Source organism: Xyrauchen texanus, chromosome 22 (assembly GCF_025860055.1).
Source record: "Xyrauchen texanus isolate HMW12.3.18 chromosome 22, RBS_HiC_50CHRs, whole genome shotgun sequence".
NCBI lineage: Eukaryota > Metazoa > Chordata > Actinopteri > Cypriniformes > Catostomidae > Xyrauchen > Xyrauchen texanus.
Window position 1 is genome coordinate 16,156,233 of NC_068297.1, and position 27,916 is coordinate 16,184,148.

Sequence of the window (27,916 nt, forward strand, 5' to 3'; positions counted from 1 at the left end):
TTAAATGGAAACACTTTATAATAAGGTTGTATGTGTTAGATACATTTGTTAATGCAGTATGTATCATGAACTTAAACACAGTTTCCACAGCATTTGTTAAACTTTTATTTCTAAAGTTTCTATTGTTCATTGTTAGTTCATGTTAATTCCAGATGCATTATAATTATATGCATAATATGTTTATCTTAGTATATGTGGTATATTATATTATATTATTTATTTATTTAGTTGTCACATACACAGTATGTATATATATATATATATATATATATATATATATATATATATATATATAAAATTATATAAAATCAAGGAGTATGTTACGTATCAGTAACAATACAAAGTGAAGAGTGTCACTGAGTATAACTATAGCATTAGTTTAACAAGCACAGGCTTTGCGATCCTGGTTGGAGCAGTTACCATACCACACTGATATCGTTTGGTTACGTATGTAACCTCCGTTCCCCGAGTGAGGGAACGACACGTTGTGTCGGAGAAGCGACACTAGGGGTCTCTCTTGAGCGCCGATATTCACCTCTGATCTTATTGAAAAGGGCCAATGGGAGTTGGCAGTCAGTATTTGCATACCCTGCCCCCGGACATACGGGTATTTAAGCGGGGCAAATACGGGAGTTCATTCAGGATTTTTCTGAGGAGCCGGAAATGGTCTGGCCACAACAGTGGCTCGGTTCAGCGACATGGCGGAGGAAAGACACAACGTGTCCTTCCCTCCCTCGGGGAACGGAGGTTACATACGTAACCAAACGTTCCCCTTCTGTCGCTCTCTCCACGTTGTGTCGGAGAAGCGACACTAGGGGACCCATTCCAATCTTGCCATGCGCTGAACCTTCTACGTGGACCGCCGATACAGAGGCGGGCAGGGATTTCATCCAGTGCCACGCATCGTCTGTACCTGGCTGCACGTACCCTTCCCCAATGCCCCATAATAACATCGGAGTCCTTCTAGTTACCCTGGGAGGGGAACAAGGCGATGTTTGCCAACATGGGAACGGGCCAGCCTGGCTGGGCCTCTTTCTCTCTATGTTTCTCGCATAGAGCAATCACGGCCGGGGCCCTTACACGCATATAGGGAAGGGGTCTTACCCAGACCCTGCGGAGACCACACCTGCCCTTTTTCTTGGGGAGGAAAAGTGGTAGACACGCCACACGGCCGTCTTAGGGCTCGTGTGGAAAGTATGGTGCGGTGGTAGATCCAGCCTCGAAGGGGGAGTTGCTACAGCACGGCGACCGAGGCAGCTGTAACTGCCTAAGGGAGACACGGGGTCCGCTCGTAAGGGGACAGAACCGTGGAATTACACACAGGGGAGTCCGAACAGGAGGCCTTCTTATTTTACCTGTGGAGCCCCTATACCAGTACGGGGTGGCCATCAGGGTACCCGCAGTGGCTTGGGTCGGCGAAGTTCCTCCGCTAAACCGCGGACCCGGAGGGCTGGGAGGAATCGACCAGGGGCCCGACTCGGAGTGGGGTGCCCTGGGAAGAAGGCGCACTACTTTACCTTGACGTCAGGAAAAGGGCGCTGAGCGCAAGCGATCCACCCGGCCGGTCGGTCTCACGTGTTACCGAAGTTCTACGGGCTCGGACCTGAGAAAACACGAGACGCTAACCGACTCAACGCGGAGGTTGTAAAACCTCGCGAAGGTGTTGGGTGTTGCCCAACCCGCGGCTCTACAGATGTCTGCTAGGGAGGTGCCCTTGGCCTGTGCCCACGAGGACGCAACACCCCTTGTTGAGTGAGCTCGGACCCGTAAGGGTAGGGGCACGGCCTGGGTGTGATAAGCCAGTGTGATGGCATCGACAACCCAGTGGGCGAGCCTCTGTTTGGAGACGGCATTCCCTTTCTGCCGTCCCCCAAAGCAGACAAAGAGCTGCTCAGAGCGTCTGGTGCTCTGTGTGCGGTCCAGGTAAATGCGCAGGGCGCGCACTGGACACAGCAACGAAAGGGCTGGGTCTGCCTCCTCCCGGGCAGCGCTTGCAGGTTCACTACCTGATCTCGGAATGGTGTGGTAGGAACCTTGGGCACATAGCCCGGTCAGCGGTCTTAGGATCACAGACGTATCTGCCGGACCGAACTCCAGGCAAGTGTCGCTGACAGAGAACGCTTGCAGGTCCCCGACCTTCTTAATGGAGGCGAGCGTGATCAGCAGGGCCGTCTTAAGAGAGAGGGCCCTGAGTCCAACTGATTCGAGCGGCTCGAAGGGAGGTCTCTGGAGTCCTGCCAAGACTACCGAGAGATCCCAGGAGGGAACTAGGCCTGGCCGGGAGGGATTTAACCTCCGGCGCCTCTCAGGAACCTGAGGATCAGGTCGTGCTTACCCAAAGACTTGCCGTCTACAGGATCGTGGTGGGCGGCGATAGCGGCAACATACACCTTGAGGGTGGACGGGGACAGCCTCCTGTCCAGCCTCTCCTGTAGGAACAGAAGCACTGACCTAATCGCGCATCTCTGCAGGTCTTCGGCTCGGGAAGAACACCAATCTGCGAACAAGCGCCACTTTAGGGCGTAAAGGTGCCTGGTAGAGGGAGCTCTGGCTTGGTTGATGGTATTCACAACGGTCGCCGGTAAGCCGGCTAGCTCTTCCGCGTCCCGTCCAGGGACCAGACATGGAGGTTCCAGAGGTCTGGGCGCGGGTGCCAGAGCGTGCCCCATCCCTGAGAGAGGAGGTCCTTTCTCAGGGGAATTCGCCAGGGAGGAGCTGTCGCGAGGAGCCTGAGTTCCGAGAACCAAGTCCGAGTGGGCCAGTAGGGGGCCAACAACGTGACTTGCTCCTCGTCCTCCCTGAACTTGCACAGCACCGGTGCAAGAAGGCTCACTGGGGGAAATGCGTACTTGCACAGCCCCGAGGGCCAGCTGTGTGCCAGCGCGTCTGTCCTGAGGGGGAGCCTCTGTTAGGGCGTACCAGAGCGGGCAGTGGCAGGTTTCCTGGGCGGCGAACAGGTCTACCTGGACCTTGCCAAACCGTTCCCAAATCAGCTGGACCGACTGGGGGTGAAGCCTCCACTCCCCGCCGGGCAGGCGTTGTCGTGATAGCGCGTCCGCTATGACGTTGAGCTTGCCGGGGATGTGAGTGGCACGCAGCAACTTGAGTCGCTGCTGGTTCCATAGGAGGAGACGGCGGGCGAGTTGTGACATGTGGCGGGAGCGGCACCCCACCCGGACCGGGAGGCGTCGGTTGTGACCAGGACGCGTCGGGACACCTGCTGCAGGGGCACTCCTGCCCGTAAAAAGCAGAGGTCTGTCCAGGGTCGGAGTGTTTTTAGGCAGGTGGGGGTGATCCTTACCCGATGCGTGCTGCTGTGCCATGCTTGTCTCGGGACTCGAGTCTGGAGCCAGTGCTGGAGTGGTCTCATATGCATCAACCCCAGCGGCGCGACCGCCATGGAGGACGCCATATGCCCCAGGAGCCTCTGGAAAAGTTTTAGAGGGACCACTGTGCCTGGCTTGAAGGAAGTGAGGCAGTCCAGCACCGACTGAGCACACTCGCTCGTGAGACGTGCTGTCATTGAGACTGAGTCTAACTCCAACCCGAGAAAAGTGATGCTCTGAACCGGAGTGAGCTTGCTCTTTTCCCAGTTGACCTGAAGCCCCAGCGGCTGAGGTGCCGGAGCACCTGGTCTCTGTGTGTGCATAGTAACTCTCGAGAGTGTGCTAGGATGAGCCAGTCGCCGAGGTAGTTGAGAATGCGGATGCCGGCTACTCGTAGCGGGGCAAGGGCCGCCTCTGCGACTTTCGTGAAGACGCGAGGGACAGAGACAGGCCGAAGGGGAGGACTTTGTACTGAAATGCCTGGCCGTCGAACGCGAACCGTAGGAAGGGTCGGTGTCGTGGCAGAATTGAGACGTGGAAGTACACGCCCTTCAGGTCCACCGCTGCGAACCAATCTAGATGCTGAACGCCAGCCAGAATATTTCTCTGCGTAAGCATTTTGAACGGGAGTTTTAACAAGGCCCGATTGAAAACTCGCAAGTCCAGGATTGGTCGTAAGCCCGCCTTTCTTGGGTACAATGAAGTAAGGGCTGTAGAAACCCTTCCTCATTTCGGTTGGAGGGACGGGCTCTACCGCGCTCTTGGCTAAGAGGGTCGCGATTTCGTGCGCAGGGAACTGGCGTGCTCGCCGTGTACTCGCGGAAAGCGGACGCTCCTGAAGGGGGTGGGAGCCGGGCAAACTGAATTGCGTAACCGAAGTCGAATGGTCCGGTGCAGCCAGCGTGATGCGTTGGAAAGCGAAAGCCACGCTTCCCAGCTCTGCGCTAGGGGCACCAAAGGGACGAGTATTTTGGACGTACCGGGCGGGCCTCGCGAGTGGGGCGGAACAGGTAATGCAGCGCCGGGCGGCTTCGTTGTGGCCTGAGGCTGAGGTGCTGAGAATAGACTCAAAGCACTTACCTTGCTCCGCGCACCGGCAGGGGCCGGGTTCTTGACTGAGGAGGAGGTCTGATGTTGGCGCCCTCTGGACTCGCCTGAACCGGCCGGCCGGGGACAGTCGTGGGCAGGCGGAAGGCGGATCGCCGCGTCCGGTGTACCGGACTGTTGTGATCTGAAAGCACATTGCCGCGAAAACGGCATTTGCGGGCCAGGTGACCCAGAGGCAAAGGAAATAGCTCTTTTATTGAGAATGTGGGTACCACAGCCCCGCCAGGGGTGTGGCAAATGAAAAAACAAAGGATTCTCCTCCCGGCCCTCCACCGGGGATGGAGCGGTCTTACCACCTCCGGAGCTAACGCCTTCAGCTCTGGGTCAGCTGTCTCAGGAACGCTTGGGAGCCTTCCGGGTCCTGGAGGGGGTTCGTGAGACAGGGGCGCGCGCCGCCTGCGGAGTGCTCGACGCTGGGGCTGAGAGCTGGGCCTGGGTTGAGGCAGAGCAGGAGCTGGTTTCCTCGCAGGGGACGCCCTCGGCGGGCAGACGGGCAGGGCCCATAGCGGCAGGTCTGGCGGCGGGCATGATGTGCTAAATGGCCTCCGCCTGCTTCTTCACCGCGGAGAACTGTTGGGCGAAGTCCTCGACGGTGTCACCGAAAAGGCCAATCTGGGAGACAGGTGCGCCCAGGAAGCGGTTTTTGTCAGCCTCACGCATCTCCACCAGGTTGAGCCAAAGATGGCGTTCCTGGACCACTAGGGTGGCCATCGCCTGTCCGAGTGCCTGCGCTGTGGCCTTCGTCGCTCTCAGGGCGAGGTCGGTTGCTGAGCGCAGTTCCTGCAGCACATCAGGATCAGGTCCACCCCGTGCATGTTTCTGAGAGCTTTGGCCTGGTGGACTTGCAGGAGGGCCATCGCATGCAGGGCGGAGGCAGCGCGTCCAGCCGTAGTGTAGGCCTTCGCTAAGCGAGGATGTTGTCCTACAGGGCTTGGATGGGAGTACGGGCGACCCCGCCAGGAGGTAGGGCTACCGGGCATAGATGGTGCGCAACTGCCCTATCAACCTGCGGAATCGCGTCGTACTCGCGGCGCCTCCGCCGCCGAGGGTGGAGAGAGTGGAGCGGGTGGCACCTAGACGAGCGGAGAGCGGGGCTCTCCACGTAGACGCCAGCTCGTCATGCACCTCCGGGAAGAAAGGGACCGGGGGTGCGAGGCCGCGAACGGCGCGCTGCCCCAGGAACCAATCATCCAACCGAGAAGGCTGTGGGGAGGATGGAGGGTTCCAGTCCAACCCCACGCTCAAGGCGGCCCGGCAAGCATGTCGGACATCTGAGCTGCCGGCCTCAGCCTGGGCCTGCTGGCCCGAAGGCAGCAGTCCAGGGGAGTCCTCGGCATCAGACACCGCGACTCTCCGATGCAGCGGCGAGCTCATCTGCTTCGGACTCGGAGGATAGACAGCCGGGCCGTGAGGCGAGCCGCTATCGCTGAGCGTGGACGGAGACCAGCGAGCGTGTCGGGAACGGAGGTTCGCGGGGGCTACCCGGCGAAACTGCACCCGCTGCCACCCTCAAATCGCCTCAGCGCCAACCGCACCGTCCTTAATCCCGTGGGAAGAAGGAGCAATGCGGGGTGCAGCTGGGGTGGCTTGCTTTCTGTTGAAAGCGAGCCGCGACCGCAACGTGGTCATGGTCGTGTTCTCGCAGTGAACCGCATCCAGGAACGACACAGGGGCGGAAAGGCATCTTGAAAAAGACGCGTCCATAAAAGGACGTTCAACGCCGCTGTGTTTGCTCTTTTAGAGAAAATTACTCTTTTAGTAAAAACTCTTTTAATACACAGTGTGTGTGTGTACGTTTCTGCGCTGTCGAAGCGCTCAGGGGCAACAATGCATGCCGTGCACTGAGAAGGAGAAAGCCGCTGTTGTGCGCCGTCAAGATCCAACAGCATGCAGATCGTCAGAGGAAAACAGGAACGTTTAAGTGGCGTGTAACTCGCAGCAAACTGCAGACAGACCATCGGCTCCGAAGAAATTTTCTGAATGAACTCCCGTATGATTGTGTTATGGATGGGGGTAAATATATATCATATTGAACTGCATTCAGTTGTTTGTGGTGTTTGTTTTTTTTGTGAGCTATCCCTTAAGGGTTAAAATCTACCAGTAGACAGGCTTGACCTGTCTGGTGCCCGAAATTATTTTTGGAACTATTTAAAATCCAAAATTGTATCTGTTTATTTGGCCCGCCACCGTTACAAGGGTGTCAGGGTGATAGAGTTGGTGGTGAACTGGCCTACTCTCACTACCTGGGGTCTACCAGTGAGGAAGTCCTGAACCCACAGAGAATGGCATTTAGTCCGAGGTCCTTCAGCTTGGGGGCCAACCTGTGGGGCACTATGGTATTAAAGGCTGAGCTATAATCTATAAACAGCAGCCTCACATAGTTCTCTTTTTTGCTGTCAATGTGGGTGAGGGTGGAGTGTAGGATGTGGGAAATAACGTCCTCAGTAGACCTACTGGAACGGTAGGCGAACTGGAGTAGGTCTTTGGTGACAGGGAAAAAGGAGCAGATGGTGTTTTTGATAAGCTTCTCAAAAATCTTCATAACTAGTGAAGTGAGGGCAACAGGATGATAGTCATTTAGGCAAGATGGCTTATTGTTCTTTGGCACAGGAATGTTAACAGATTTTTTTAAACAAGTGGGGACCACAGACATGGCAAGGGACTCGTTGAAGATGGAGGTAAACAAACCGGCAAGCTGATCAGAGCAGGATCTCAGTCACACCATTTGTTGTTAACCATGAAACAAACCTCTCCACCCCTGGATTTACTGGCCTCCAATGTCCTGTCTATTCGTAGATCTGCGAAGTTATCGGATGGCGTTACAGCTGCATACTTACTTTTTGGTGTATGTAGAAATTAAAATGAATCAGGACAAATAAATACTGCAAAAGTACAGTATTTTTCATGTTGAGTTAATGTTGACTACTATGTTATCTAATGTTAATATTTCAAACATATTTTATATTGTAACCATTAAAAAAAATCCTGGAGGTCTTTTTAAAGTTAATTAGACTGATTTGTTTAACAAATCAGCACAAAGGCACAAAGGTCTTTTCACACCCAACTGAAAGTCAACATCTCTATTAAATGATGATAACAGTTCTGAAGGGTAATGTTAATTAGACAGGAAGTGAGGTCATCAGTTCCCAGTTGGCCGTGGTGTTAAAAATGCAAATGAGGGTGAAAATTATATCAGAGAGACTTTAATCAGACTGGCAGAGGGCAAGAGATGTTTTGTAATTGCCAATGTCAGCAAACAACATTTAAATTCGCCCTGAATGTGATAAGCACACTGTCAGAAAACGTGTAGATGTGGACCCTCATTATGGTTTGTATGCTCTTTGAAAGGGCCTTCACTCTGTCTCATTAGCTCCTCCTTTAATTTGGCTGTCATTTGAACTGATAACTAATGATAGTGTATATACAGCTCTGCAAAAAATTAAGAGACCACTGCAAAATGATCAGTTTCTCTGGATTTACTATTTATAGGTATGTGTTTGAGTAAAATGATTTATTTTTAATTTATTCTATAAAGTACTGACAACATTTCTCCCAAATTCCAAATAAAAATATTGTAATTTATAGCATTTATTTGCAGAAAATGACAACTGGTAAAATAAAATCAAAAATGCAGTATCTGTCTATCTATCTATGTATCTATCGTATCTATCTTATCTATCTATCTATCTATCTAGTTTTTGAAAAACACTCCGGGCCAAAGAGGAAATGGACTATCCAGTGTCCGTATGGTCAGGGGTGTGTCAGTGCCCATGGCATGGGTAATCTGTACACATCTGTAAGGTCACAATTAATGCAGACAGATATGTACAATTTTGGAGCAACAGATACTGCTATCCAGCCAGTCCTTTCCAGGGACATCAGTGCATTTTCCAGCAGGACAACACCAGACCAAATCCAGCACGTATTACAAGTATATGGCTGTGTAAACAGAGATTGCAGGTGCTAGATTGGCCTGCCTGCGGTACTGACCTGTCTCCAATTGAGAATGTGTGGCGCATTATGTAGCATACCATTCGGCCAGGAAGACCACAATTCTGCAGCTGAAGACCTACATAAAGGATGAATGGGGGAAATTCCACTTTCTAGTCTTAGCAAACTTGTGTCTTCAGTGTTCAAATGCTTAATAAGTGTTATTAGAAGAAATTGTGATGTTTCACAGTGGTAAACACTCGATTGTCCCAACTTTTTTGGTGCGTGTTACAATCATCTGATTTCAAATTACTGTACACTTTTAAAAAACAATGAGATTCACAAGGTAAAACACCATATAATGTGTAGTTGTAGTGCTTTCAATATAGCAAAGGGTGAATATAATTTAAAAAATTACTATTTTAGTTTTTATTAGCATTTTTCATACTGACCCACCTTGTCCAGAATTGGGGGTTCTGTCTGGATGGGTGGAACCAGCCAACCAACTAATTAAGCTTTTAAATATTTTTTTTAACTTTCAGACCAGGCTCTTTCAAGCCAACCTCAAAATGTGTCTATACAGCATTGATGGTTGTGTATGTGTTTTTAAATACACTCTAGAAAATAAATTTTAAAGAGAAATGTAATAAGATTTTCCCAACCTGGATCTGATGAATCATCAGTTCTGTTTCAGGGACATTGTTCCATCCTTTGGGAGCCTGTGTAAAAAGCTTACTATTGTAGAAGTCTAAAATTACAGAGATAAATTTAGTTGAGCGCTGACAGTGTTATGCCACCACACATTTTATAGAGAGCAGAGTTTGCTTTGATATGTTTGGTGTTAATTTGTTTTGGCTATGATTTGTTTAGGGTGTAAATACTCCTTGTTGTGATCAGTTTAGAGCATGCTGAGGACGTTAAGGTCAACAGTGTTATTTTGTTCTATGTGTCAGTAAACAGGCAGTAAAATATACACTGCATTTAATCTAACAGGATTACATATTTATTCTAGCGACAAATATAAACTCCATTTAAAGTGTTTTTGTGTGTTCTATTGGTGGGTGTTTACTTTTTCCTGTTTTCTCATGTGTACCCCTGTTTCTTTGCTTCAGTGTACCTTTGTTTGTGTGTCTGTGTCTGTTTGTGTATGCATGTTTGTGTGTACACATGAATGACCTATTTCCGAATAACTTATCTGAACTGTAGCAGCAGCTGATTCTATAAAAAATACTGGAACTGAATGATTTTCATGTAATTTCAACAATTTTATGAGTTGAAATAACAAGGTGATGTGAAACAGGAGATGTTAATTGTGTCATAGTATATAAGGAGCCTCCAAAAACAGCCTAGTCCTTCAAGAGCAAGGATCATTTGCATCCTTGAACGTCTACATTCCTTCGCTAATGTGGACAGAACATTGTACTGAAACTCTGACCGTGTTTCAAACACTGCTATTGAGTGGGAACTCTGCGGAGCAACAGAATCTACAATTCCACGACATAACTATAATTCAACATTGTAACCAAATTACCTACATCTCCTGCAGCACAGTGATTTCAATCCCAAGGGTGCTGGTCTCAGCTCATCTCTCTTTGTTTGGCCTACATTTTAGATACAGAAATCTCTAAAGGTCTAGCAGTGCTGAACACTCTGAACTCTCAATAAACTCTAAATGCTCATCATTGCCAGTCTAGCCTAATCAAATTATGTGCAATGGTTTAAGTGATTGTGGTAAGATTGATTTGCTTCGGAGCTGTCCATGGTCCTGAAGAGATCTTCCAGATTTCCATGCTGATTTAAAGGAAATGATAAGGTGAAATTGGCTACTTCTAGGGAAATAAGGCATGACCTTTTTATAGAGAGGGGATTGGTGACACATGACCAGTGCAAACTGTATTTCTGTGGCCAGTTTTTGCCAATTTGCTTAATATGGTGTTATGATAAGTAATTCTGTTGAGGAGCTAAAATGGGGAGTTTTTGCAGATTGTTGTCCAAAAAGTAGATTTTAGGATGACATTATTAGGGTTAGGGTAATAAATCAAATATATCCACCTTATTTTGCAACACGGAAGTAAGTAGCGGCTGCATTTCTGGCAAATGTGAGAAAGTTCCGCTGGCATTGATCGCAGTGTAAATAACTAGAAGGTTATAATACCAGAATGTTGTGATATAGGCTTATAAACTATCACACAACCACAGAATGCACAGCAGAATTATGTGACAATGTTGGATAATGTTCTAACATCAGTATTTATAGTAAAGGAGTAAGTAAATCATTCAATTGTTGCTGTGTTGTTGTATTAAAGAGACGGAAAGAAAATCTGCTTCTTTTTTACTGAGATCGTGAAGATGGAGTCTTGTAAACCTCCATTCATATGTAACTGCATAACCTCCGATTATGCCTTTATTTGTTTATTTATTTCCATAAGGCATGCTGAATGTGTGATATGCATGTCTGTTTACTGCTCTCTGACAACAACGGAGAGTAAAATGCATTAATTATTTTGTCAAGAAGAAACAAGATGCAGTTTTGATGTAAAGAAAGATGAAGCAGCATTTTCCCGGCATCTTTCTTCTCTCTGCTGGTTGTGTAAAGTTTGTGGAGGATGGCGTGTCAGATGGCGTGGAGGACTGTCCCTGTCAGCACATGATTTCATTCATTCTGCCTGTGCAACAGTGTGTGATAAAATGATGGCAAAATGTGACAAACGGTAAAACTCTATGCCTTCAAAACCAGTGAGTTTATGAAAATTGTAATTAATGATAATAATATGTTGACATGTATTGCCACCCTGTAATATAAAGCAGCACAATGTAGTATTTTTGTATAGCTTAAATAGCTGGAAGTGGCTGATACTGGAAGTGGTCCACATTCAAGGTTGATAATGGCGGCACCCTAGATTTGCTGAAAAATATGGTGGATAGTCAGACCTAAAATAAATGTACTGTATACACATAAATAAAATATTTAATTATAATAAATGAAATGTTTTTATAAAATAAGTTATAATTAATTTTTATTGATCTAGTCATTTTTTATTGTAATTTATTGGTTTGAGTTTGGTAATGGCTAGCTGCTGTCCATGGTGCCATAAAGTCTTGTGTTTTTGTGTTCTGACTCCACTGTCATGGTATCTTTAATGCTTAATGAATTGAAGGTATTTGTGTAAAGATCTGAAACTGTTGATGTCAGATGATGCAGCTGAGGACACTTTAAGCACTGGTTACTGTGGCAACTGCAAATTTTATTTGAACCTTTTTTTTCTTCCTTTTTTCTTTTTGAAAGATTTGCTTGAGAGACTGTCTTCAAAGGTTATATTGACAAGTTACTCCTGAAGGATTTCCTATAGCAAGGCTCTTCTGTGATATTTCCACACAGTTCTGTGTTCAGGGACTTGCAGGCCTTTGAAAATCCAGTTCATTGTATGACCCCACCAGCTGCAGATTAAGCTTCAAGGTTCATGAAATATATTTAGCCTTCCAGAATCTTAAAGCTGTAGTGTGTCATTTTTTTGATGATATAATAATTTCTTAAATCCCAGCTTAATATGCAAAAACAACTATAAATAAGCCATTGGTTGGTTGATTTTCTTAAAAACTGTAAACACTGTTTTAGTGGTGCTGTAAAAATATTTATGGCACAGTTTGTCTCCCACATGTTTCATAGGACTCTTATTTTGAAGTGTTTTCCCCGAACTACATTTCCCGGTATGCTCTGCCTTCATCACTTCCATCTGTTCCCAATAATGCTCACCTGTTTTTAATTCCCTCATTAGTTCTTATTTGTATATTTACACCTCTAGATTTTGCATTCCTTTGTCAGTTCTTGTTTACATTTACATTTATGCATTTGGCAGATGCTTTTATCCAATGCGACATATAGTGCCCTTATTACAGGGACAATCCCCCCAGAGCAACCTGGAGTTAAGAGTTTTGCGGTAGCCTCCACCGTCCCAGAGCCAATGCCTGTGGCTTCGCCCTCTTCCGTAACTATGCTCCCAGCTGTCTGGAAAAGGAGATGGAAAAGGTCACCTTCTCCCCAGTCGCTGCCAGTCCTCACGACCACGGAGGTCGTTCCCCAGTTGCTGCCAGCTCTCGTCGAGCCTCCTAGAGCTCTGCCTTCCATGGCTCCGCCACTCGAGTCTTCCACGGCTCCGCCTTTCCTGGCTCCACCCCTCAAGCCCTCCATGGCTACGCCATTCTTGGCTCTGCCTCTTGAGACTCCCACGGCTCCGGCTTCCATGGCTCCACATATGTCACAATCTGTCACCCTCGTGTTTCCTAGGATTCTCTTATTTTGGAGTGTTTCCCCCAGAGGTTCAGTCATGACAATTCTGCAAAATTTAGCATGTTAATTTGGGAATGGAATATTGATAGGAAATTAGTCTTACGCCGCTGCTGCAGTCAAGTACTGAGACTTGCTACTGCTAGAAAATACACAGATTATTGAGTTAAGCATGAGGACATGCTGCTGCTGTTGCACAATTAGATAAACCCCCAAAGACATGCTGCATCGAGCATGTCTGAACATGCAGCTGCACAAATTGACATCACAAAAAAATCTGCACAAAACTCACAACACACACACAAATCTATTAGCCAAGACTTGTGTACACAGGTCTCGGGCAGCTGCCCGTAAATCTCTCTCTCTCTCTCTGTCACATTTCCATCTTCAGTAGGCCTTTATCTCTCTCAAGGGCTTAATTAGCCTGATTAGGAGCATCATGACCTGGCACTGCCCTCCGCCCTGCCACAGTATGCCTTCCAGCCAGATTTGGCTAAGCCTTACCTTCTTAAAGATGCACTTCTTTGTTTCATGGCCAAAAGCAAACCCTAGCGTGCAAGCTCATATAAGAAAAGCCCCAGCAAACCACCAGAGCAAATAGCATTTTCAGTGAGATAACTCTCACAGTGTGCTGCAAGGAAATGGCTTGTCTGCAGTGACACTGAGCAATTTAAATTTTAAACAGAGAGAAAGAGAAATGCAAGTAGATTGGCTACCTGATTACATGTCAAAGGATAAATCATCTTACACCATACGAGCTGATTGGTTAACAGATAACAAGCTCAAAGAACCTATCAGCTTGCACCACACAGAATTTCATGGCTGAACTTTTGTCATTAGCGTGAACACTAGTCAGAAAATCATTGATTTATTATAAATTACAAATGGTGTTTTTATTAAAAGTTCCTAACATCTTTCAAGTCATAAACTCTGTTAATATGTCAAATACATGTTTTCAGTCTGCAAGGATAGGCGTGTTTTACCATGCTGCGCAGAACCAGTCAAAGATAACAGCCCTTATCACCTCAATGCAAATTTACTCCTTTACGATAAGCATTTAACAGAAATTCGCTGTGCTAATCAGGCTCCAAGAATCTCTTTCTCACGGACAGCAGAATACGGTGTCCTTGCTATGTAGAGATTGTTTTAGAGGAAAGAATAGAACTGCTGTGGCAAACATTTTAAAGAGGAGTGATTAATTGGAGGATTAATTGTCAAGATGGAACAAAGTAGAACATTGTGGGAACATTTTGCCTGAAGATGCATGTTGGAGTGACAAAGGAGAGATATATTCTGCTTTCATAAGGCTTTTTTACACACATATGCACACACATGCTCATTGTCATAGATGTGTTAAAGTTAAATTGGTTTGGAACAACATGGGGGTGAGTAAAAGATAACACAATTTCATTTTCAGGTGAACTTTCCCTTTAATGTGGTGGATAGATCATTTGTCTTCACTAGATCTGCTGTGGCGACACAGTCAGCAAAATAAAGCTTTTATCTGCTGCCCCCTGCAGAGAGACAAGCAAAAAGGGGGCGATTGTTGAGGTGCCTGTAGCTGAATACACTCGCGCTGTTAGTATGCAGAATGTTGCATTGAGCCGTATTCGTTCAGCAGGGACAACCCTGGGTATGAATGCTGAAATCATGAGATGAGGCGACAGGAAGTGCTTTAGGTTGTGAGAATCGGTGAGCAGTGCCATAACACTCTCACAAATCTCCAGAGCCCCTGATGACCTCATCTGAACTCATTAGACCAAGGGCCTTCAATGCCCCACTGGTAGCAGAATACTACTTTAGAATACAAGTGCAAGAACTTATTTTCAAAGCACCAAACATTTAGCAATACATTTTGATTCTAGTTATACAGCAGAGACTGCCACAGAAATTCATGCTCTCAGTTTTAAGACAAATATATCTTCACAAATCTAGTAAGATGGTCCTAGTAAAAGCATCCCATAGGCCATCAGTTACTCATAAAGGCAAGTTGATGATTTGTTCAGCTCATTTAAATTAAACAAAATACAATATGACATCAACTGTTATGAACATATGAACATAACATATACACAGTTACTGTGTTGCAAAACCTACTGTGCTGTCTACTGAGGCAGCAATGTACAACATTCATTTATGATGTTAATTATGCTTCCATAAGTTTGGCTTTTGGGAAAAGCCAAACTTTTTTCTATAGAACAATAGAACAAACTGAAGTATCCAAGATGAACAAAGCCTGTGTTTATACCATGTGCAGTGTCGTTTTAAAATGATTTCTTTGAGGAATATAAGTTAATAAAGAATGTGGCTTCCAGATCACACCCATTATTAGTTTTAACTAATCATAAAAACTCTTTGACTAAAAATGTCAGTGCATTTTGTCATTATATTTAGGCAAAATAATAGATGCCTTTTCACACAGTAAGTATAAATTAGTCTTAAGATACCTCATTTTGGCCAAGTTCCAATGCAGCATCGCATGAATCTTTTATGGTAAAGCAATACCGGAATGCATTGTGTCAAGCTCAAATCCGCTGATGGTGGACAAGCCAAGAGAATCTTTTTCTGTAAATAAACATGTTTCATTTAAGACTGAGATGTATCAATACAAATTAATCAGTTTAATAAAAAATAGATTTTCATAATATTTGTGTATATCTATGCATTTTTATGCTTATTATAGTTTTGTGTAATTAGCTTAGCAACATGCTAAAATCAAACTCCATTGAAATCAATTGCAAGCTGAGTATTGCGTGTAGAATGCACTGCATGGCGCACAAAGTTGCTGCTCATGTAAAGCTTTCAAAGTTGGTTTATTTGTGGTTTTATTTAGTTTAGAATGCAGCCTTAGAATGAACATGTGAACCTTTGTGCAGCATCTCACGTAGGAGCGCCGCACCTTTTTGATGCCATGTCAAGATAAAAATAACTTCAAAAAATGATTATCGAGACACCTGTATTGTTCTATTCATTGCGCTGCATCTAGCTTCTTTAGCGCAATAACATGTTTAGTCTGAACGGCCCCTTAGAAGGCAACAAGGCAGTTCACTAGGTTTTAAAACAAGGCTAATATTATGTTTTCTTTGTTTTAATAATAAACATTCCTTAGTGTCCTTGTCTTTTTGCTTGTAATGTAAGTTCAGGCAAGATGAAATAGCAGCAAATACAAGGCAATTGCCTTCAGCAGTTGGAATGATATAAGACACTGCAGTGAATTGTTACAGAGGGTCCTCTCCATAGGTGATATTCTTCTTGCTGACCTAGTCCAGAGGGTTTAGATAAACTCTGATGCTCAGTCTCTTTTTAAAACAATGTGTTTGAAATAAAGCTTTAATTTCAATCTGCAATCTGTGCTTTACTTCGATGCTGTCTCTAGGCATTATTCTGCAGTTATGGTGGATTTGATAGAAGACTTTGGCTAAGGGAGCTCTAGCCAAATCGTGCTGCCACAAGATTCTGTTTTCTCTTTCAATGCACAGTCCTGTCCACTGCATATGCAGTGCCACCACTGTCAGATTTATCTGCCCACTCAGACTCAGAAATGTAACACTGTCACTTTGGCTATGCCTTCTGAGGCTTAAGGACACAATTGGGTCTCTTTGACTTTCTGATGAACAAGCTGGAAGACTGCTTTTAGCCTCTGGAAGTGCATAATCAAGGAGCCATATTGGCCAGTGTTTAAAGACAGTGATTCTTTGAAACAGGAGTTTTAGACTAAGCAGGACCATTTGTTATGGTTTTCCTTTAATCTGATTCTGTCTGTGTTGTTCAGCCTCTCAATAAGTTTAATTTTATTTAATCACTCAAGAATATGCTTTCTCTCACTCGGAATAAACAAACCTGGCATTCTCCTTCAGATCCTCTTCAGTCGAGTCTTTAGCATCATTATGGTGTTTGCTGACCGGCACTAAAGATCATCTTATGGGTCAATAGTCCATTTGTGCTCTAATTAAACAGAAGGGTAAGAATGGCAGTGTATAATTAAATATGTATAATTGTTATACTGAATTGTTCTGGAACCACATTTGCCTTTGTATCAGTGTTCTTATTGGAACTTGAAGTTTAGCTACTATGATGGTATCCTCAGCTACTACTGAGCTGAGACAATTGTCATGCACACAAAATTTGCACTTAGATTGTAAAGTCCCTATATGGTCCCATAAAACAGATGACAGAATGGTTAAATTTCCTCTTCTCCTGTCCTACTTTTACCTTTATTTGTGTATCTGTCTCCTCACTCAGGGTGGTCAATTCCAGTCCTCATAGGCTCATGCAAGCATGTAACACTCATGAAGGAAATGGCAACAAATTACCAGAGCAATTAGTCTTGTTTTTTGTATTAGAAGGCTTTATTTATTCCCAGCAAGGATCATATAGAAGGTTAAATACACTGTTAAAAAATATACAAATGATCTTTTCACCCATGATATCTCAACTTTGAGAATAAGTTTTCATGGCTTGTATAGTTTACGTGTAGTGTTCAGAATGAGAATATTCAGTGCTTTCACTCTGATATAAAACAGAAATCTTCAAAATAGTTAGCAGGACCTCAATTGTGATTAAAACCAAACAACGAATTTAACAAGCCCATCATTAAATCTGCTGTACTGAGTGAAAATCTTTTTTTCTTGGAGAGCAACAGGAAAATGACCTTAGTTTTAATATGTATTGCCCTGTACATTCACCACAGGCAAAGCTACTTTAATCAACTGTGTGACGTTAAATGAAATGTGATCTGCCAGCACTAAACAGTTGTGTCAGAAAGGGCAAATGGCTATATGTGAAAAACAGCATCTTGAAGCCTCACCTCTGATGAAGTTAGTGGCAGGCTGGCCATACGTGTCTTTGATGAATGATTACAGTGAACGTGGTTTTAATCTTTGAGCAATGTCTCTCAAGGACAACTGCTGAAGCACCCCGAAGTGCTCTCTCTCTCTCTCATGAGCCGGCTTTGACGGATGGCAAGGCGCTTCCAAAATGATAGGCTATTATTTTACTTTGCACTGGATAAATGTCAAGACTTGCAACTCTCTGTCCTCGGAAGGCCTGGTAGGACAAGACAGGGACGATCAGCAGGGCTGTTGGATGTGCTTTTTTTCCAGTCATGTCATTCATGAATTGAAATGTTATATTTTCCATAACTTTGCTGCTGAGAGGCAGCTGGGGGTTGCTTGAATTCATGAAAACAGTTTGTTGCGACAGTGATTTTGTCATCAGCTCCAGGCCCAGTTCTACGGGGGTGCTTGAGGGTGCTAAGTACCCTCAAACAAACCTTAGAGCACCCTCAATTGCAGACCAGTGCAAACCACTGCCCGCGGGTTGAATAATCATGAAACATTTTTAATAGATCTTTCATTTATCTGGCTTTGCACATTCATAAGCTTTTAACATGCTCAGGGTTGCCAGATAGATGCATCACCCCAATCAGAGATACTATTTCGCCTTATGTCATACTTAATTTATCTGGCAACATGCATGCAAATGCGTGCTCTCACTCTCTCTCCTCTTCGGAAAAAACCTTAAAGTGCTCAATAGTGCAATATTATGCTCAAAGGAAAGTGTGATGCAATCACTCCATTCGTGAGGCTGCGTGTGCTGTTTAGTACCAGTCTGCAAGCAAACCTTTTCAGTGATGAACTTTAGTAAAATTCCAATAGATATTCGCATCATTTGCACACGGAGGGGACACGTGAGCAAAACCAAGTGAGAGAGGAATATGTTTGTTCTTTGTGTTATTTTTAAAATGCTGAAGTCACTTACACCTGTATGTGAATGTTACTATGGCAGTAATCATTTATCAGTGTCATGCAGCCTGTTTTATTCAGTTGTGTGCTGAATGGGATTCCAAACATTGACGAGACTCACATCATGACCCATGAGCGTGTAAACTGGTGGATAATGTTCGGAGAATAAAACAAACGTGTCCACTTTGCAGCCAACATTAAAATAAGCCTTTAGAATCTATAATTTCCAAATATTTTATTTTACTATTAAACCAAACTCCTGATGTATAGTGTTAAATTGAATAATAAATTACTACTGCATGGTAAAATAAACAATTAATAATTATTATTAATTAATTATTAATTCAGTTTTACTAACACATGAAAGAAATGTAGCTGCTAAACTTCAAGCAGTCGCAGAATGGTCCCATCAGTATACACTTCAGAAAATGTTGCATCATTCATTGAGTTCATGAATGCTATACTACTTCTGGGCTTAAAAGATACAACTATGTAGAACTTTTTATCTTCTCTGTTCCATGTTCTACTGAATGGCTGATGTGGCCCCTGTACCAAAACAATTGCACACATCTGCTCAATTGAATATGTAAGTTGAATACTGTATATTTGCATGCAGATTTCCTTGAATCCCATCAAACACACAAAAATCCCTGCAGTTTGTGAACACACAATTGCTGCATCAAATCTTATAAACGTGTATGATTGTGCAAATCAATATGTCCAAATCTGCATGCGCAGTATTTTGCTGTCATTTTCAGGGACAGATCATGTGAAAAAAAACGAGCAATAAATGTTTTGTAAAAAAATAAATAAATAATGTTTTAGCAGCATTTAAACAAGATTTCATATATTTAAAAAATGTGTAATTGCGATACATCTCGACTTTATACAGAGCACCCCCACTATTTTTAGAAGCACCCTCAATGATTTTGATCTGGAACTAGGCTTAATCAGCTCGTTTTCATCATTCCACACTTCTTTGCAAACATCCATATTAGTGCTTCCTACATGCAAAAATGTCCTGAAATAATGTTTTTCATCCCAGCATGGGATGCTTGTTTCCCCATCAGGCTTCTTAACTGGCTTAACCTGCATGATTACCTTTGTAAGCAGCTTCACCAGAAAATATCATGCTAGTCAAAAGGATTCACCACACTGCAGCAAGAAAAAAAATCTTAATCAATATTTTTTTTCTGTTTTATAGGAAAAATACAGCATATAGACATGGCTAAAACAAGATTCATTTATTTGAGAAGAAAAATAACAGGATATTAAGTCTTGTTTTTAGAAAAATCGGTCAAAATTTAGTGAGGTTCATGCTTAAAGCTAGAATAAAAACAATTTGCTTGTGGGGTTAGAAAAATAAACTTTAGAGTAAAAGCAAATGTATTTATTTTTTTACCCCACTGGAATTTTTTTCAAAACCTTAACGAATGTTGTTCAATTTCTCTGTAAACAAAACTTCATATTGTAATTTTGCTTCTCAGGTAAATATATCTTGTTTTAAGGATGTTTAGATATTTTAACTGGAGAACATGACAATAATTCTGAATAAGCAAATTATAATTTTAGCAAAATTTTTCCTGTGAACAGAATAGTTATCTTGATCCACCATTTAGACCAGCTCCAAACCAACAAAAAACAGTCTGGATCAGTGTGGAAATTCATGCTGGACAAAGCTTGTCTTTTAGTGGGGTAAACTGATGCTAAATGCCATTGGAAAATTATTTAAACACACTTTTTGTCTGTCTTTCTCTCTCCTTTCTTTTGTTCTCCTTGTCTGTCTTTCATAGATCAGCCAGATTCATGGTCTCCACTGTACTTCGATGAAGACAGCTACAGCTTCCCCTCCCTTCCCAGGAATATGAAAGGTTTATCAAGCGGTCGTCCTCAGCTAACCTTCACATCAGGACATACCTGTGGGCTGCCAGACTGCGATCAGTCCCTCGACCCCTTGCAGCATGTTGGCTCCGACTCTCGCTCGCCCTACCTGCTCAGTCCGACCGAGAGCTGCCATCTGGATCCGCACCGCTGCTCACCTCGCAGCTCCATCCACTCAGAGTGCATGGTGATACCCATTTCCATGGCATCTGACCACGTTTCCAGCAGCACATTTCCTAGAATGCACTACAGTACACACCATGATGGCTCACGGGAGGACGGCTCCACATCTCACAGTGGTGGAGGAGGGGGCGGAGGTGGTGGTTCTAGCAAAATGAACCGTATACCTGCAAACTTGCTGGATCAGTTTGAGAAGCAGCTGCCAATTCACAGAGATGGTTTCCACACACTGCAGTACCAGCGCACATCTGCCACAACCACAAGCAGCGAGCAACGCAATGAGAGTCCCGGACGCATCCGCCACCTTGTGCACTCCGTCCAGAAGCTCTTCACCAAATCCCACTCGCTGGAGGGGTCGTTCAAGATGAATGGCACCAAGGGAGACTCTCGTTCGGACAGTGGCCACCACCACCATCATGGACATCACCATGGTAACCACAAACACAGCAAAAGGAGTAAGAGCAAGGAACGCAAGTCCGACTCCAAGCAACGCTCAGGGATAGCAGGCTGGTGGAGTTCTGATGACAACCTGGACAGTGACAGCACCTACCGGACTCCCAGCATCATGAGCCGTCACCATGGAGATCATATCACTCACTGTTACCCGGACATGGGCCACAGTCACTTTGCCGATCTTTCTCTCAAGACCTCCAAGAGCAACAATGATGTGAAATGCTCGGCTTGTGAGAGCATTGCTATGGCACCCGAGGGCAAATTTATGAAACGCAGCTCCTGGTCGACGCTGACTGTCAGCCAGGCGAAAGAAGCCTATAGGAAATCTTCCCTCTTTCTGGAGAAACCGGCCATGCCTCAAGATCTGAAGTCCTCCATGAGGCCTTGTCATTATTTACAGGTGAGTCCTGCTCATACCTGCAATCTCAATCATGAACAGTGTTTATCTTACAAAAAGAAATTACAGACTAAATGTTTGATGATAATTAAATAATTGTACATGAAACGTATTAATGAAGAAAATATGATAAAAATAACACTACAAAATATTTGTGTGATTGTTCATCATAAAACTAAAATTCTGACATCATTTACTCACTCTCATGTTGTTCCAAAACGGTAAGATTTTCTTTCTTCCATGGGAGAAAAAATAAAAAGGAACAAAAAAGGAGCCACAGTCATGTTTTATGAATGTTTAAATTAATAAATGTTAATACATTTTTCAAATATTTTGAAAATGTAGATAGATTATGTTAGAATGTGAACAAAGTTCAAAATGTTTGTTAAAATTTGGTTTTACATGTTTTCATCATTTTGCACATTTTGGTCACCTAAATTGTTATTTTTGTCATCTAAAATTATGCCATTTTGTTAGAGTAAATTTGAATGAATATGACAATCAAATATTGACTACAGGTAAATTTAAAGGATATTTTGTAAAAAAAAAAAAAAAAAAGAGTGTACAAATGATAGAAATCTGTGACTTCTGATGCTAGTATTGTGCTGTTAAAAGGATATTCTGTGATGTTTGTGGATCTGTGCGGGTCTGACGATTAGCATCTCTGTAAATATTAAGTGAAATATTCATACTCTGCATTTGAAAATAAGCTACTGTGTTGCCGATTTTGTGATCTGATGCCTGCAGATTGTTGTTTTATAATTTAAAGTGTTTCCAGCAGACTAAAAAGTAATACTCCACTTAAGATGTTGTTTCATAGGCTGTAATGTGTATGTGTTTTCGCTGATGGAGAAAATATTGGCTGGTATGTGTGTATTGTTGTGTGAGGGGCTAATGTGCTAAATTGAGAAGCATATTTATTGGCCCTGCCACTCTGACTAGATGAGTTTGTTCCCGTTGTTTACTAGCAAAATTATTGCAAACAATGAGTCATATTGATTAGCATTGATCTTTGGGTGGTAACGCGTGATTTACCAAATACATCACATTTTTCATCAAGATTCATTATTCTGGTTACCATCAAGCCAACAGAAATACCTTCTTGCTTTAATATTCTTGTTAATTTTATTTTTAAATTGCATTTTAATTGCATCCTTTACAGTGACACTAGAAAGTTAATGGTTAGAGTACTGTAGTAGCAAAAGGAAATTGGTTCTCAAAATTACTGCAATGAATCACATGTACATCACAGAGGGTACAGCTACTTTTTGAATACATTTGGTAATTGCTTGCCTTGTCCTGATTGGATATTTATTAGGGATGTACCCAAAGCCGAAAACCTTATTCGGAAAGTCGCGAATAATGACTTCAAACAGATTCATCCGAATAATATAAAAAATATTTGTATGACTGATTATTCAAGAAGGTCAAGGATAAAGCGACATTAACATATTCTAAATTACAACACATTTATGAATCTGTGCATCCAATATTTCTAAAGTGTAAACCTTATGAATGAAAATGTGCACGGTGGGATTTCAGATTGGATGGACGTGGTCTTAACTCCATTTGCGGTCTCTGTTAATTGTGCGTGTCTGGAGCTTGTCAAATGTAACATTAACTAAGATATGACATAATGTACACTTTCCACTTCTTGAAATGTCTGTTAATGTATCACATGATTCACACTTGATTCCAATATATTTATTTATAGCCTAAACCCAGAGGTAGTAACGAAATACTTTTACTTGAGTACTGTACTTAAGTACACTTTGTATCTGTACTTTACTTAATTAGTTAATATCTTGTAACATTTATAGTTTATTTTGTTGTTGTTGTTACCTTGCATGATTACTAAAGTTATGTATTAAAGCACGATTAAATCATAAAAAGATTGTGATCTCGATTGAAACACCCACACAATCTCTTTCCTAAATGATAACGATTCGCCTGTCTATTAAACCTTTGACAAAAATCATACTGGAACATTCAAATCTGCGTTGATGCTGCCGCTGAGCCAGAGAGAACAGTTATCATATATAGGTATGAAACAGCTTCATAAACAGTCTTTTCTAGTCCTGGACTTACAGCCAAAGTGCGTGGTCATGTCTGTATTTACAGCAATTTCACTGTCAGCTTGATTCAAATGTGGATGAATGTATACACATAGATGTGTGCACACTGCCAGAGCTGTGTGAGAACACTACCATGCTGCTTTTGTGGGGGTGGTTAGGAGTGTTAAACAAAAAAATGGAGATGATTATGTTTTTTTTGTCAATTCAGTTGTTTAATTTCTATAGGTTTTGTAACATTCTAAAAGCTCTTTATTCCACAGACACTACAAGCTAGTCAGTGTATTCAGTAGGTTGCCTCAGAGGCATAAGGTATTGTAAGTCTTACATACAACAATGCAACAATAATAAAACAATGCGTTGACATAAAAAAGGACATTTACTTTTGATACTTCTGTACTTTTACTTAAGTAAAAATTCACTTGTAATGAAGTAATATTTGGTCAGTAGTATCTGTACTTTCACTCAAGTCATGGAGTTGTGTACTTTGTCCACCTCTGCCTAAACCTGAGCACAATGTTAAATTATTGACCTGAAGTGATTTAACGTCAGAGCTCGTATATCTCTTTTAAAGTTGACCACATTTATGTTCACATCAGCGATTAAGGTGATGTGTATTATTAAATTTTTTTAAGACTTTATTTTCTTAAACAAATATAATAATGCTCAATACAGTAGTCTATTCATCTATTAGGAATATTCCTCCTTATGTAAAATGAAGACTGTGTTTATCAGAGTGTTTATCTGTGTTTATCAGAGTGCGTGTTTGGTATTTTGAGAAATCTCTTTTCTTGTTAATGAAAAAAAGTTTGTTCTGGTGAAGTAGTGAGCTACTGTGTCTGATGAACTACAGGATCTGCCATTTTGAAATGACCATATTGGTGCTAGTTGACTTGTGCTGGTTTTGTTCTGGTCTGGATGGCGGATCTGCAATAGTAATTCCTGATTTTTATTTTCAAAGCAGGGTCAATATCAAAACTAGTTACCATTGCAAATGTCTGACTAAGCAGTTAGATCAGCATATACAATGAAGAAACACACACTCCAAACATCTGATGACACAGCAGCTCTCACCAGTCCTGGACTTATGCAATAGCACAGCATGAGCAGTGAGGCTGATGGTCCCACAGAGATAATTAATGAATGAATGGATGGATCAGCATGTGTCCTACTGTTGTGTTGATTCTGTCAGTTGACAACAAGGTTCTGTGTATAAACATACCTTTAGGATGCAAATGTGTGCCACTGCTGACTAGTCGCTACCCAAAAGAGATTTAAGTTACTGTAGCACATCCAATGTAATTGTGTTTTCTTCATTCAGTAAGGTTTCCTCCTACACAAAGTATATGAGTTCAGTTTATATGGTAATTTATGAAAACCCATTTCAATTATATTTAGAAAATATTCAATGATTGAATACAGTTCAGTTAAAGGCTTTTTTAGAGGAAAGGCTGAAAAATACTGTATGCAAGTACATGAACCCAGATACTTCTAGCTATTCAAGCTGAATTTCATGCATAGTTGCCTTCCAGAATGTGTCTGACCAAAAGTCGAAGAAAGTATGTGTTGCATTCTCAAAGTTACCACAAGGGGCGCTATAGACCTTTTTCACAACAGCACTTAGATTTTTGATAGGATCAGTTAGCATAAAAAAATTACTCTCATAAAAACTACTCATAACAAAACTCACTTGAGGTGGATTTTATTAGGTTTATTAACTTATTTATTAGACAAGTACCTTTTTGCATACTCGAGGTAAAGTCACCCACTGTAAAGTCATAAGGAGGACCTCATACACAGTGCTCCCAGAACTGCGTAACATGTAAGAGCTGTATCTGAAATCGCCAACTTGTTCACTCATTTACTAGTTCCAATATAGTGAATGGCAGTGTGTGCACTATATCTCAGCAGTGAGTGAACAAAATTAGTGAGCGATTTCAGAAGCTGACGTAAATTCCATGCTTCAGAAAGCACTCGGGAGCTGTCACAGACATTTGGTCATGAACATTTCACCTAAGTGGCTTCATGAATTTTATCATCTCTGTACTCTTTATATATATATATATGTATGTATATATATACTTTTACAATATGCAATTAAATGTTTTACTGAGCACACCCCTGGTATTTTATTTTTTGCATTATTAAAAAATAATTTATCATAATACAACAGTCATAATACAATTAATCGTTTCAAAACTGTTCATTTTTTATGATTATTAAATTAATGATAGAGAAAATAATTCAACAACACAAGTGCACAAGCACACATTTTCGTGAGGTTTTTCTTGTCTGTGTACTCCACCCGAGTCCGGAGGCAAACTTGATGCAAAAATGTACTCCGTCTTGTTGGTTTTGGTTCTGGTGAATCTTATTTTCCTGAGAAGAAAAAGGTGTATTACACAAATAGCAACAACTTTGAGCTGTGTGTTGTTAGCTCGTCGACCCCACCCATCGTAAAGAAGTTATTAAGACAAAATACATTCAGCTGTAAACTAAATAACTGAAAATTAGATTATTGAACTCCTGAAAAATTTCTTACAAAATATTTAAAAATGTAAACTTCAGTTTTTAGTTTACAATTGGATGTATTTTGTCTACATAAGATAAACAAAAAGATAATGTTCAAAGTTTATGTTAATAATACACTGGAGGATAGTGACCACAGATGGGGTCAAGATCTCAAAATTCTGGTCTTTACATTTTGGCTGGCAAGTGCAATAAGAGCAAACATGACTCAAATCAAACTTTTTATTCTAAATAAAAACTTTACCTTTTTCCAACAATTTTTCCAAGAATTGAGAGAAGGGAAGGGAACTACAGCGTCGGACGTACCAGTGGGCGGGGCCTCTCGATGGGGCGGAGCCTGAGGTGCTGAGTCTAGAGACATCAAAGCACTTACCTGGCTCCTTGTGACTGCTCCCGGAACAGCCTAGGATGGGGGAGGAAGATTTTCATCCTCGTAGCCCATGGAGAACATCACATCAGGGGCTGATTTTTGCCACAGCTGGGCGCGCGTGAGGCCCGCCTCCGAGCCGCCATGCCTGCCAGAGAGAGAAATGGTGCCCGGTGGTCGTGATAATGACGGCCAGGGACACCGCCTGTGAAGCCCAGGAAATTACCCTTGTGCAGTTCTTTGAGCGCCACAGCTTGGTGCACTTGCAGGAGAGCCATGGCGTGCAGGGCGGAGGCGGCCTGTCCAGTGGCACTGTAGGCTCAGTCGTGAGTGACGACGTAAACCCAGGGGCCCGGGACAGGAGACTCGGATGGCTTCCCCAGGTGGCGGCGTTCTGCGGTCACAAGTGCACCGTGAGCTCATCATGCACTTCTGGGAAGAAAGGTACAGGGGGTGGGGGGGCGCTGCCGTGAGTGGCGCTCGGAGCGCGGGGACCAATCACCGGGCCACGAGGGTTCAGGGGGGAGCGGAGGATTCCACTCCATCCCGACACTTGCAGCCACCCGGACAAGCATGGCCGTCAGCTGCGCATGGCAACAGACTGAACCAACCCACTCGCCCTGAGACGAGCCGGCGGTCACATCGCGAACTCGCTGGGGCAAACGAGCGTGCTGGGGAATGGGAGATCCGTGGGGGGGTTTCCCAACGGAGAAGCTCCCATTGAAATCCCCAAATCGCCCCCAGTGCTAACCGACCCCCACCTCATACTCGTGGGTAGAAGGGCCGAGTCGGGGAGCTGCTGGAGTGGCTTTCCCTCTTACAAGAATCATGCCCTTGCAATGAGAGCATGATCCATCTACAAGCGATGTCCCTGCGTGGGCAATGCCCAACACAAGAGGCAGCGATAGTGGCCGTGGGAAGCGGAGAGGTAACAATCGCAACCAGGAAACATACACAAACGAAAAAGGCACCTTGAAAAAGACGTTTTTCGTTTAGCACCACAGAAATTAAACTCTTATGTGTTTATATATATATATATATATATATATATATATATATATATATATATATATATATATATATATAAACAGTTGTTCACTCCATAGTTTTCTGCTGCTGAATCGCCCAGGGGTATTTGCTCAGCACAACTGTGCGAGGGGGAGGACCGCTGGAATGCGCCGTAGATCCAACAGCGTAGAGAGATGAATGGAGGCGGCAGAGGAATTCACCTCTGTGAACCTGCTCGCTCGGCTCCGAAGAAGATATCTGATGTGTGTTTGCAGCGTCACTCCTTTTATACCTGTATGTCCGGGGGAGTGGAATGCAAATTACGCGGCAATTTCCATTGACCTTTTCTCAAGATCAGAGATGTCTGGGCTCCACAGGAGCGACCTCTAGTGTCAACTCATCGATACAACATCGAGTGAGTGACAGATAGGGAACCTCTGTTAAAAGTCTGTTAGTGTAACTGTATCAAAGTACTCAAGAGACTACCCAACCCTCAATCATACTCCTCTGCTAGATCCACTGGGTGGGTGTCATTTTGCCTATACAGCTTTGGATAATTAATGGCTTATTTGTTTGGATCAGTAATCACTTTTCATTATTATTTCAGCTCACATTCAATGTTTTACAGAGGAATGAA

General features: G+C 43.2%; 1 protein-coding gene across 1 annotated transcript in view; it reads left to right on the forward strand.

The window, feature by feature from the left end:
• Nucleotides 1-27,916, forward strand: part of dlgap2a (discs, large (Drosophila) homolog-associated protein 2a) — a 240,669-nt gene that overhangs the window by 133,429 nt on the left and 79,324 nt on the right. The window contains exon 3 of the mRNA XM_052153956.1: nucleotides 20,186-21,306. Coding sequence (XP_052009916.1) covers nucleotides 20,257-21,306 — 1,050 coding nt within the window. The 5' untranslated portion in view covers nucleotides 20,186-20,256. The remainder of the gene's footprint in view (nucleotides 1-20,185; nucleotides 21,307-27,916) is intronic.